This window comes from Cyphellophora attinorum (genome assembly GCF_001299255.1).
Source record: "Cyphellophora attinorum strain CBS 131958 chromosome Unknown Contig30, whole genome shotgun sequence".
In the NCBI taxonomy this organism is placed as follows: domain Eukaryota; kingdom Fungi; phylum Ascomycota; class Eurotiomycetes; order Chaetothyriales; family Cyphellophoraceae; genus Cyphellophora; species Cyphellophora attinorum.
The window spans coordinates 149,548-163,312 of NW_017253258.1; the positions used below are offsets into that span (position 1 = coordinate 149,548).

Consider the following 13,765-nt stretch of genomic DNA (forward strand, 5'->3'; position numbering starts at 1 on the left):
ATACATCAACATGGTGAAGGATCTCAAAAGTAGACTCTTTAGCAGCCTGCCTTCTGAGGTAAGAGGAAAGCTCACAAAGTATCTTCAAGCGAATCATAATTTTTTAGTGGATTAAAGACTCATAAGCACTAAACAAGTCTCAATTTTGGCTAACATATAACAAGGCATGAGTCCTGATATTCATGGCATGCAAGGTTTTAAGGCTCAGGTTTAAGACATTAGCACACATCCAGTAAGTTCTCAAGATCTTGCAATCCATTCATTATTATGAGAGATCAGGCTGATGTAGTACTACCAGTTTCCCACTATAGTAGTATGATCAATCTATCTAGCAGCCATGACTCTGTCATATAAGCTTGTCACTTTGGTTAACAGAATGAAGTCAATCAAAGCCTCAAAGATCACTACACAGCTAGAGTCTTGTCTAGAAGCATTTCAGACTCTCCAAGGATCTCTTGTTACTTTCCCCAACATAAGCAATACCATAAGACCCACATCATCTGAGCGAGACTAATAGACAATGTCTTAAACCGTTATTACTAACGGCTAAGGTTAAGGATTTTGCAATAACCTCAATCAAGCTACTCATCTCTTCCTCCAAAAAACCCCTATTAGCCAAGCGAGCCTTGATCATCATTCTCATTAGCTGCATGACAATGTTTGATATGCTCAAGTCTACATACATCTCATTCGATCCTTCTAAGATATGGTCCAGTATACTCAGTCAGATATCTCCACAGCCACCTTCACCTTCCACTATATATTGATGCTTATCAACTTGCTTGGTGATCTCAGAGAAGATCTGGGGGAATGTTTATGTGAGCAGAGGGTTAATCATGTCCAACATGAGCCTCTCAGCCACTCCTAGAGTGTAAAACTCTAAGAACCTTAGCATTACCAGTATCTACAGAAAACCCACTGCAAATCCATAAAAGCAACCTACTATCAAAATCTCCTGAAATCTGGCTGCCTTATAATTAGACCCAAGATAGACTGAAATCCTAAACACTTTAGTAATATCCTCAATTAAATCAAAGTCCTGCTTATTATCACTAGCATAGTAGGATACAGAGTTTGTTCAACCCATAAAAGGAGGTATAGTGAAGATTACTACATATATATACGCTTAGAACCCTGCTTTCAATGCAAGCCAGCTACAAACCTCAAGCTATAGAAACAACCCACCTGAAAAGTTGATCAAGATCCTGCCTTATGCTATTTCCAAGTCTAGTCCTTTAAGCAGGCCACTCAGTATTCTTATATCACTCAGGCACACAATAGTCACCACACTCGCACTAAGACATACCTTAAACAAGGGCACCACTACTGCCCCTAGTACAGCAAGCAGTTAACACTTTTAAGTGGAACAATTCCACACGGTCATTCTGATCTTTCTATTCTTCATCAGAGCTCTAGCAAGAGTCAAACCCATATCTCCAACTCCCACAATGGACACAGTCCTTTCTAGAAGAGTAGCTATTGTAAAGCCCTCCTTACAAACTCTCAATAAGCAGTGCTCTGGGCCAAGGGGATCTAGTTGGGTTAGTCTAACAACAATGTAATGCCTGTCTAAATCATTCCAAGGCCCAGCTGAATAGTGAAATCAATTATATGCTAGTTAATGTGTATTTGAATACCTCTTTAATACTTCTCTTGCCAGCTGTTTTTATAAAGGCACGTCTAAAGCTGCAGCAAATACTAGCAAAGTGGTGCCGCAGAGCCACAGTTTACATGGGGTTGTAAAGTAAGCCCAGGGGCCAACACGTCGAGTTAGCACATTCAAATCTCTCCGCCAGAAAAGGCATGAGTCTTAAAACATCCTATTACTATGCTTAAATGTCCCGCGGTTCATTACAAAGCGCTCTGTCTGGTTTGCCCCCAACACAAAGCAAATAAGATGACCCAGGCAATATTCAGACTAGAGACTAAATCTCGCCTGATCAAACAGATACTGTCCAACCCAGGTTTACCTCATCCAAATCCCACCACACTAATATAACAGTTACCTCCTCACCATCTCACACATCATGTATCTAATAAGCTTATGGAAAAGACAGACTTCACTATCATTAGCTCTAGCATCACAGATTGCACTATTGCACAGACTCTGCTTAAGAATGACAAGGCCAGTAGCAAGACAGTAGCTATCTTTGAGGCACAGACTCTAGCCAGTAGTGCCACAAGCCATAATACAGGGTTTTTAAAGTCACATGTGCCCACAAGCTACTCACACCTTAAGCAAAAGTATGGCGAGCAGGATACTACTAAGATTACTCACTTTACTAACTAAACGATCTGCAAGATAAGAGGCCTAATTTCGGAATGTAGAGATACTAGTGACTACACTAGTGAGTTTCAAGATATACACTACATATCAGTATATGATGATTAGACGACCTTAGATGCCATCATATCCTCTGTTAAGGCATATAAGGAGGGTACTCATGGGAATAATAAATAATTTAAGGTCTTGAATGTAGAAGTCTTAGAACGCGAGCACCAGCTCAGTGGTTACGTTAGAGGACTTTTATTAAAAGCGGCTATCTTCTAGCCATACTATTTAGTAACCAATATATTTGAAAATCTGCTTAATCACTATAGAAAGTGTTGCTGCCTGGAAATGTAAACACCTATCATCTCTATCAAGTTTCTGCCAGGGAATAGTGAATAGTACCTATATATACTCCACACCACTTATGGACAGGTTCAGGCAGCTCACATATTCCACTATTCTAATGCATTTGTAGAGTATTTGCTACCTGGACTTCAAGACAAGATTATTCCCACTCAGCATGCGAACTCATGTCAGTCATGTAGACCACAATTTCCAAATCTTGGTTCAAGGTTCTACTGGCTATTCCCATACCATACTACATATGACCCAATCTCAAGTATCTACCAACACAGCCTTTATTATGCATAGCAGAACGCAAAGACAGGCAATTTGTTCTTTAAAGGACAAGCCATTCAGCTTAAAGAATTCTTGAGCAGTAACGATCAAACCATACCTCAAGCATCTACACAAGACCTCTCTATAATACTACCCAAGCTCTTTCAGAAGGGGTGGATGAGCACTGAAACAAAATCCCCTAACACTCCTAACATCAAATATCTGTAATGTGGCATTATCACCAATACCACTGACCACCATCCCATCATAGAAAGAGTACCAACCCATATTATAGGAAGAGACTACAACAATTCTTATAGCACTACTAAATAGATCACTACAGGTTACAATAGTTATAGGATGATGCAGTGTTAGTCAGCCAGCAAAGCGATCACACTCATGGCACTAGATCAACTGCAGTCAGAATAGTTACCAAGCAAACTTCTAATAAGTGAGGAACGAATTTTCAACAAGCAACAGATAGAACCTAAAGCCACACTATATTCTGTCCTCGCAACTCAGCCAGGAGCTAGAGGCTCTAGCAATCATATGGCCAGGCTCTAAAACATTTATCTTGCCTCATTTCAGAGACACCTAGATTGAATTATAGCTCTTAGTTCACATTCCTTAAATAAGTATGCTACACTTACATTAGCACTTTAAACCCCTTTTTACAGTAGTGTCTATAAGAACCCTACTTATCTCATCACTAAAGTCTAGCTAGAACTTAATAATAGGATAATTACACAAGTCAGAACTGTCACCTTCAGTAATTCATATTGTCATAATAACCAGCTTGTCCTGAAGAACATGAAGTATAAACTTCAGACCAGAGCATGCAGCTTAAATTCAGGACCACACAAGCTTTCACTAGGCTAAAGCTTCAGAAGACTCTATGCTTATCTTAAGTGCAGCTTCGCAGGACCCGTCTATCTGTTAGGCAGCCAAAGCATCTTAACCTTAGAAGCCCCTGGATAGAGTTAAGACTTTATAGACAGCCATGTAGATAGTATAAGCCCCCTTACTATGTAAATTATGCTTACAGGCTGATGCACAGCTTTTATAACATAAATATCTGCTTCCACCTCCTGTAATCTACTAGCAAATTATCCCATAGCATTACCAGATTTATGCCAAACACTCTCTTACCATCAAGAACCATAAACCACTCTAATTACAATAATATCTAATAAAGGGCAAACAGAAGCTATATATGGGTCATTGGAGCATTCAGAGTACCCTGGAGAGGGTAAACCACCGACACTAGAGAGTGTGAAGCCTAAAGTTCATTTCAACTTACTATTGGCTATTGGAATCTAGTACTCTGTCACAGCAGCGCCTATTGCAATTGACATCTACCTCTCTCTTGTTGTTGGGCTAGGGAGCTCTCCTGCCTATTTCTGGGGGTTTATGCTGATGGGCATCATGTAAACCCCCACTTGTCTTGTGGTTGCCGAGCTGGCTTTGGCAATCCCGCACTCATTAGGTTAATTATATCTACTACATTATGAACTCACTGAAGTGAGGCTGACAGTACAATAGGATCTGCACATTAGGTCATAGTCCTAGTTAATGCCAAATATGCTTAAATGCTAGGCTATCTAATGGGTTGGGTAATGAATGCTAGATGGTTCTTTATTTATGTTACCTCACCACTTTATGTGGTAGAGATCTTGATGGCTATCATTATCTCTAACTAGCTGGACTTTAAACCAAGTGCATGGTAAATGTACTTGATTTATTGTGCACTGGTCTTACTTCAACTTTGTGTTAATCTGCCATGGGTCTTTAAGAGTGTCACTTGGATGGTTCTGGCCTTAATTTTTGTTGTTAATGGTCTTGTAATATGGCTTTTGGTTAGCCTGCTTGTCTGAGTCAGCCTGAAGCAGAGTGTCTTGGTGGTATTTCTGGATTATGTCAATGAGTCTGGCTGGTCTGATGGGACATGCTTTTTCTTAGCTCTGCTGCTAGCCTATGCTGCCCTTGCTGGCTTGGATAATGTAACTCACCTTATGGATGAGGTTGAGAACCTAATGTGTATGATTCCTCAGGTAATCATGGGCACATATGCTATAAGCTTCTTTATGGGACTACTAATGATTCTAATCTATGAGTTCTGTAATGTTCTATTAGAAAGTATGTAAGATCCTATTAGTGGCTAATCTATGATCTAACTACTTGTTAATGGGTTTTGGTCTGAGGCACTAACTATTATAATGTCTGTGCTCATCCTCTACATCTTCTTTGTCACAGGTGTAGCGTCTTTAATCACTTGGTCACGCCTCTACTGGTCTTTTAGCCATAAAGGCGCCCTGCTATTTACCAGAATAATGTTGAAACTCACCTCATAAGACAGTCTGCCTGTCTACACACTATGCTAGAACACAGTACTACTGCTTATTATTAAAGCTATTAGCATTGGTTCATTAACTATAGTAAGTGTCCACTACTAACCTTGATGCTTTCTGTGTAGTCTGGCACATTGATAGCTGACTCTTACTTAGATGAATGCTATTCTTAGTGTAGCCAACTTATGCATCATCATTGCTATCCTGGCTGCTTTTGGTCTTGTGCTATGTAGAGGCTATGGCACCTTGAACGTGGGTTGCTGGCTCAATCTTGGATGCTTTGGCACACTGATTTACGCTTTTACGACATTATGGTCTATTTTCCTTTCTGTCATGTTCTGCATGCCACTTTATCTATCTATCACTTTAATAACCATGAATTGGACATGTGCTGTTTTTAGTGGAATAATCCTTATCTCAGGCTTGTATTGGTTAGTAGTATTCTGCAGAAGACCTCCAGTTATGCCCTTAGAGGAAGCGACTCATCTTAAAGTGCATGGAGAATAAAGAGATATAAGTTTAATAACGCAGATATCTGTGTTCCGCTCCAGGAACATTTTACATTAATTAACAGATCTGTGAGGACTCTAGCAGGGCTTGATGACTGGTCTTACTGTTTAGAATGTACCACGACAGTTTATTCAGTAGAAGACTGCGGCTTACAGCTGAAATTACTCTCCTACAGCTCACATGTAAGTATGCCAGGGACTTAATTCTATAAAAGTATTGCTTAGTTGTTGTTGATCAGTCCTAACCTGCCTTCTTAGAGTATTAGATGTGTTCATAATCTATCTCACTATGTAAGAAAGCACTAATAACTATGTCATAGAAACAAGCATTCTTTAAATCTGCTGCTTAGCCTACTAGTTTCTCTGTTAATCCATTTATTCACCTTACTACAAGTGCATGACCACCATAATAACCACCTCATATGTCAAAGTTGAGTCTGCTAGTGTGGAAACCCTAATTAGAACACCTAGAGGTAGCAAATACTTCTTATTCCCTTTAATCACATTATCATCTGCGCCACCATTAATAAATCTCTACCACTCTTCAATACAGACCTAATTTCTATCTAGGCCCTCTACCACATCCAGTCTCATGAGATAGTGCGTCACTAAAACTATGTTGCACTTAATTACCTTAGCTGCCTTTAAGCACTTATATAGATTGTATAGCACAAGGCGCACTTGCACGGCATGGCTCGGCATGGCCTCGTGTGTCTGTGCATTAACACTGACTTAGCTGGCAATAGTGATTAAACTCGCTATGAGTGAGAGTGAGATTATCTAGACGTGAGAATATGTAGAGCTAGGACTATGAACTATATGTAGGTTAACTACAGAGAGTGAGTGAGACCTCATCTTTACTAAGTTGCCTAATTCCTTTTTTAGAGATAATTTGGTTCTGTATCTGCTGCAGGTAATAGTACCACTAGAGAAGTGAGACCTTATTATGTTATGTGCTGCTTCACTAAGGATTAATACTGTAGAAATATATGTGAGGATGTATATATGGTAAGTGATTTTAGTGATTACAGTCTCTGACTCTTACTAAGAAGAAAGTATCTAGAAAGAAAGTAAAGGTTAGAAGGTCTTATTACGCTCAGGCCCTATAACCTCAAGATCCATGGATATGAGGAATCTAGTGCATCTACTCAGATTCATGAGACCGCTGGAACTACCTGTTATTAGGCAACTTATAGAAGTCGCAGTTAACTGTAGTGGTTAGCAAAGTTCCTGGGTGCTATCTAGCAGGAATAGACTTGAAAGAATTGCATGAGGCTCTATGAATTTGTGAATTAATTAACATGCACTAATCTTACAACTTTACAACTTCTCTGCAGCAGGACTAATGAACAATCCTGCTCCCTTAATAAGAACGTCTCTATGCTTAGTGAGAAGAGAAGCCTACACATATTATTTCCTCCACCACTTTTGCACATTCATGATCCAGGCCCAAAGTAATAGAATTGCAGGTATGGGAACTGGCTTCAGATAAGTGATCTTTAGATTAGCTATCACATTGTCTTGTGACAGACCTTGGTGCATTTAGTAAACGCATACTAAAGTACTCATAACCTCATTAAACAATATAGTGACAACCCTGCCGTGATAAATACCACTAAAGCCATCTAGCCCAGAACATAAAGCAACTAGGGTCTTGACCTTGTCTCTCATACCTGAGACTGATGTCACTGGCCATCAGTACAGAGACACTTAACTGGCAATCATACTAGACGTCTTGAGTATACTTGCAATAAATGCATTGTATGTGGAATCACGCTATGCAATGTGTGCCAGTGTTAACTATAGCTTGAAATCTGCTTTATCAAGAACTTTACAGCACCATAGTAGGTAGTTGAAGATATGGTCTTCCATGATAGGTTTGGATAGCTAGCTAATCATCATGGTGCTTGATGGATTGTCTGACATAATTATAAGCTGAGTAGGCTTATAGTAGTCTCTAGCAGCAGGTCTATCTTTTCAAGACCAGAAATATAGAAGAGATCTACTTAAGGAGCATCTTAAGTGTAATATTGCTGAAGTTGATGAGATTTCGGGATGAGTTGTGGAATATCGTGGATAGACTAGGCATCTTAATTTAATTTGTCATTAATATAGTGTCTAGACCTAACTTTGGTGATTTTATGGTAAGACCTATGTTAATAGATTTTATGATGAGTAATGAGTATTTCATAGCACTGAAATCATTCAGTAGTGGCTATCTAGATCACTAGAAACCAAATGCATAGACGTCTAGGCACTAAACTCATAGCTGCCTTGTATCTGCAGAGAGTGGCTAATTGAGCATGACCAGGGCTATACAAACTCAATCACAGTTTAGTTATGCTAAAGTCAAATTTGCCATGATTCCTAATCAGGAATTATAGCTACTTAGGAGAGGTTATTACCATTAATTTCAAGATTGAAATACATAAAAGGTAGCTAGTATGCTGTGTAGTTGTAAGTTCAAGACAACCTGTAATAGTGATTTGGTGCTTGCAATATCTACTAACTATATCTAAATACCTCAGAAAATAGGAAAACTGTTAGCCTAAGCAAAATGCAGTAACTGAGGATAGTCGTGCTTATTAGTGCTTCTAGCAATATGTGCTAAATGGTTGCACACTGTTTTGTAAAGGCAAACCATGCTCCTCTTATTCTTGCTGATATTATGATTGAGCTAATTAAAAAATTGTGCTCTGCACTACTAGAAGGCTGTGTAACTATACTGAAACTTGATCTTTTTGATTATGAAGCACTTTTGGCAGCTATCACAGGTGTAAATCTTGTTGTTCTAGGTGCTAGGCCATATATATGCACGTCAAAACCTGTCATGTCAGCATGCCTTGAAGCTAAGGTGTCATACCTTGACTTTGATGATAATGTGGAGAGCACACAGGCTGCACTTGACTTATATGGAAAAGCTCGTGAGGCTGGTGTTCTATTTTATATTAACTGTGGTGCTTCACTAGGGTTCACTAATGTATTGGCTATTGATGCTATGAGGTAGCTAGATAGTGTTACCTCCATCAATATTGGATAGTTGGTAGGAGCAGAGAATTCTGGTGCTAGAAGAGCCATATATCATCATCTCATGTATATTGCCATAGGATCATGTTTAATATGAGAGACTAGTAAGGTGAAGATTAAAGAATCTTTTGTAGAGACTGCATATTTGCCTGTTCTAGAGACAGGAGATATGCTTCTCCATAAGACTGCACACCTGGAGCTGGTAACTCTTCTATAAGTGTTTCCCAACACCAATAGTATTTGATGTTTTGGTGGCCTCTATCTATTAGCATGATTTGGAGTGGCCTAAGAGCTAGCTATTATAGTCCGTTATGGTAGGCTGGGCATTGATCATGTGGTTGACTTTTAACTTAGTGTACGTCATGGTGATATACTAATAAGCCTCTGTGGGGCCTTTCTCTGTGAGTTTGTCGCGCACATGCTGGATGTTGATGTATTCAGCTATAAGACTCTACTTAAACAGACTGGTAAACCTTCTACTATAATTAAATATGCCGTTAAAGGCATAGTTAACTAAATCATTTATTAAGAGTGTACTAAGGAAGAAGTGCGAGATTTCATTACTTCTGCGACAGAAGTTGACTGAGAGGAGACTGTAGGTGGTTTCCTGGTGTGAGCTGTTGGTTCTTAGAATGGACATCTAGCTGTGGTTATTAAATGCTTGCCTGCACTAGGGACTAACTCATATTTTATGAGAAGTATGGCTACTATGACTGGAACTTTGTGTGCTGTGTTCATGGTCCTAGCCCTAATACTAATGGAGACAAAAGTGGGTGTGTTTGCACCTGAAGACTGGGTGGAACCAGAAGTGTTCTATAAAGTGCTTATAGATGTGGGAATACTAAGGCATAAGATTATTAAGACTTACTCATATTAGAGACTGCTATCAGGTAGGGCTTTAGAGCAGATTACGTCTATGAGTGTTCGTCTGATGATGTAATAGAAGTTGAATAATTCCCCAGCTAATACTGGCCGAGGTCTGTCATAATTCTTGGAGTAAATGAAAGTGGAACTGATGATTGTACTAGAAGTATCCAGCATGTTGTAGAAGATATAAGCAATATGCTCTGTATGCCTTCCACTTATTCTGTGGCTCTCATAGTCTGCCATAGAATATCTGCTTGTACGAAGCCAAGGCTAGGTTAAGAGACACATCTTAAGACTTGAACATGACCTTCTACACACTGTCCATTCAATACATCTGAAAGCTATTTAGGATAAACAATACTTATATAGTTGCTCTTGTTGCTCCAGACAGCCGACGTCAAAATGAAGCAAACGTATGATGTAGCAGTGGTTAGTGCCGGTATGATAGGGCTCATTACTGTCCACAACCTAAGCCAGAGCAGTAAACGATTAGTCATTCTTCTTGAAGCTCATGACTATATTAGTGGCTAGACACATATAAAGAATGTCTTTAGAAGATGCCTGGACCTTGGAGGAGCATATGTTCACTAGACACAGCTAAATGTATAGCATGAGTTGTAGTGCCATGGACTAATAAATCTAATCCCTCTTAGGACATCTTTAAGCAGCAAAGTATACTGGCTTGCTGATAGTGCAGTGTATATAGTAATAAGAGCACAGTATAATGTCACTATGAAATCTCTTCTAGACTAATTGTTTGTGGATTCCTGAATGGTTTTTCTAAACCCTTTAAAGCTTGATGTGATGCTCATAAGTAAGGTTGAGAAGGAGATAGTGAAAGATTGAGTAGAAGTGCTGAAGCTATTAATGTTCAAATGGGACAGTCTCTTATGTAGCATAGCTAGTATTATCAGATCATGTGAAGAATAGGGAATTGCACAGCTACTCTATGTTGTGGCTGGGTTTTTTGGTTACTTTCAAGACTGATATGAGACTGCTGGTGCATGGAGTCTTGAAGGGGGAACTGAGAAGCTGATGCATTGTATTATGTCTGAATTAATGGCTGAATTGCGCCTATTGAACCCTGTTAAATCGATTTCTGATAACGGAATCTGGACCATGATCATGATAAGGTTGGAGGAGCAGGTGCATGCTCATATAGTTATTATCACTGTCCTATTCAACATAATCAGCAACATTGACTTTCAGCCCTGTCTTTCTTGAAGTGTTACTTTGATGCTAGTGGCGAAAAACCCCATTATGCCTGCGAAAATTTGGGTATGTGTTAGAGGACCTATAGAGGACTTCATTGCCTTTGCCCCACTAGGCCAGCATTAATTTAATGTGGCCAAGATGTCCTATAGACTAGACTCAGGGGACACTGTGCTTATGGTACTCTGTGGAAATGTGGCTGGTATGGACAGATACTACCCGGAGTAAGTCTAAAAAGCCTTGCAGGATTTCATACCTGGGCTAGAGGTTATTGCCATAGAATGTACTGACTAGTCGGCAGAAGAGTTCATAAGGGGCGGATGGATGATGCATTGGCCTAGGAATTTCACAGGGGCCACATAAGAGATAAGAAAACCCTACAGTCAGATTTATTTTGTAGGAAGTGATCTTGTGGTACTCTACCCTGGATCTATTGAGAGAGCATTGCAGAGTGGTGCAGTTGTTGTGGATGACGTCTCCCGTCTGCTAGATGAAAATTGCTGAGGTGATGAGAAATAAGGTCGCTGTCTAAAGGAAAGAATCTGGATGCCCCAGAGTTTTTGGATGTAATGCTCCACCTCCCATTTCAGGGGTCAATCCGAAAGCACCTACTGTGCTACTTTGTGTGACACAGGATGCATCATGGAAGTTTAGCTTTCTATTACACGGACTGCTACCTAAGCATATTGCCTTAATTATACACACTAGAGAATTCCATGAAATAGACTGGGAGTGGAGTGTAAATGCCAGCTAAGCCTACTTAGGGGTGAGTGTCCTTAGTAATATCACGCTGGACAGCGCTGGGCATATATCGTGTTGAAGCTATGGGATAGCCCATACTCTCACAAAAAAGTGTATTGAAATGCACCGCTATTCTGTATAGGAAAGTGATAAATGAATTATACTAACAACAAATCAGTCATGAAAGATGCTAGAGACAAAAGATAAAGGACGTAAGGAAAGCCAACATCCCACAAATAGCAAAAACAATCAACAAACGGGATTCGCTAATAGTCACCCACTTAACTACTAACCGTTCGGCATGTGGCTTGAATTGCCTGAGCGGACGGGAAGGCTTATTTTCCACACCCTGTGGTCGATTGCGAAGGAAAAGCTACAACATTTAAATTATATCACTGTTCACTGAACAGTTGAGGAATACAAAAATTCTGCGCAGGTAAACTGCACGAGGGCGGAGATAAAGCCAACTCCGCCATGATGCCATTGGTTTACGTAGCTTCCACCAGCGAGTCCTTTTGCGTGTGTATTCCAAATCCATCGGTCACTTGCGCGCCACAGTGTTCAGCTACTGCGTCGACTTTCCACAGCGTCCTCCCTGGTCGGGCGGCTCATGAAAGATCTTTCTGCCGACTGACGCTCAAGTGAGGCTCATATCAAAATTGGCCACTCGATCAGCGGATTAACACCAGGACTTCAAGACCCTTCCTAACCCCAAGGACCTGGAAAGCGCTTAGCACTTGCTGAGGACGCCTAGTCCTTGTAACCACAGCCTGAACGATCACTGGCACCCCTGAGTTCTCGCAACAACAGAATGATCAACTGGGCATGCCTAGAGCATGGAGTCTTTTGACACGTCTCTCTCTGTTGATCATCTTGCAACAAATCAATGCCATGGGACCGCATGTATAACTTGTCACCGTCGGAAGCGTAGCTGCAATAAGAGACTTCCCTCTTGTCAAGCATGCGGAAGCCGGGGATTGTATTGCGAAGGATACGTGCTACGCTGGGCCGGTCAAGCGAGTGCGGATCCATCTCGACTTCGAAGACAGAAGCCCAAGTTGCCGAAAACCAGATCTGTCGTGCAGCCTGGCAGCGAGATTGCAGATGACGACGGTCTCGATTCCCAGGCAGCCATTGCGTTGCTAGATGATTCAACGCGAGGCTATGATATTGGGCCAGAAGATTTCCCAGATGGTCTCGGACATCTGGTCAATTACGACGCTCGGCAATTGGGACCAACATTCTTCCAAGCACGCACACCTGAGGAAAATCCATATTTCACGAACATCATTCGAATCGCCAGGGACGTGGCTCCCATACGCTTTGCTTTAGCGTCTTCAGCTTCTTTTCATCTCGCAAGCACGGCGCATGCTCCCCATCTGGTCGTACAGAGCTTCCAGCTACGTGGAAAAGCGACCAGGCTACTACGAGAGCGGTTGCAATTCAATCGTCCACAAGACAAGATGGGCTCGTTAGCCGCGATGTTGGTGCTTGCTCAACTTGACGTGGGTATGTCACTGCTTACGAAATACTCTACTGACCTGAACGCAGATGTGTACTGGACACTGTACAGAATTTGATATTCATCTGCGCGCCGCCAGGGATCTCATGCGGCTGTACTGGGAGCGTCCAGCACAAATCGGCTTTGTGGAGCAGCGACTCATCTGGTGAGAACAAAGTCCATAGGCACTACAGCGCACTGAATATTGCCCAGGCTCGATCTCATGAGCTCGACAACCAGCTCGCGGCGTCCAGCCTTTGATCTGGAAGAAACCATCGAATATTTGACGCGGGCAGGATTGCAAAAGTCGCCTTCTTTGGCGTTTCCTTGCTCATCAGAAATCTTTGTTACGCTAGCCTCTGCCATACATTACCACAAGTCGCATGTCGGTAGCAACGACGACAAAGCCGCGTCGTTGCTCAAAGCTTACGAATTCTGTCGAACGTTGAGGTACTACGTTGTGCCTCAAACCGTAAGCCAGAAAGAAAAGAGCCTCACTGAGTGCTATCGCAATGGAGCACTCCTCTTCATCAATGGGTTGTTCGAACGTCCATCGCGCTCTGAAGAGACTAAGGAGGCCATTGACATCATTCTCAGGCATGTCGACGCACTAACCTCCATTGACCCAAAGCAGAACTTCCTCCTCTGGCCGCTCTATTAGGTCGGCCTT

The 13,765-nt window shown here is 41.2% G+C and overlaps 1 protein-coding gene across 1 annotated transcript; it reads left to right on the top strand.

Annotated features, from left to right (window-relative positions):
- Window positions 1-13,057: 13,057 nt before the first annotated feature.
- AB675_4375 (uncharacterized protein) lies at window positions 13,058-13,756 on the top strand (the record flags this gene model as incomplete). Its single annotated transcript, XM_018144508.1, has 3 exons — window positions 13,058-13,099; window positions 13,146-13,261; window positions 13,309-13,756. The coding sequence occupies 3 exons, from the start codon at window positions 13,058-13,060 to the stop codon at window positions 13,754-13,756; spliced, it is 606 nt and encodes a 201-aa protein (XP_017996515.1).
- Window positions 13,757-13,765: the final 9 nt, after the last annotated feature.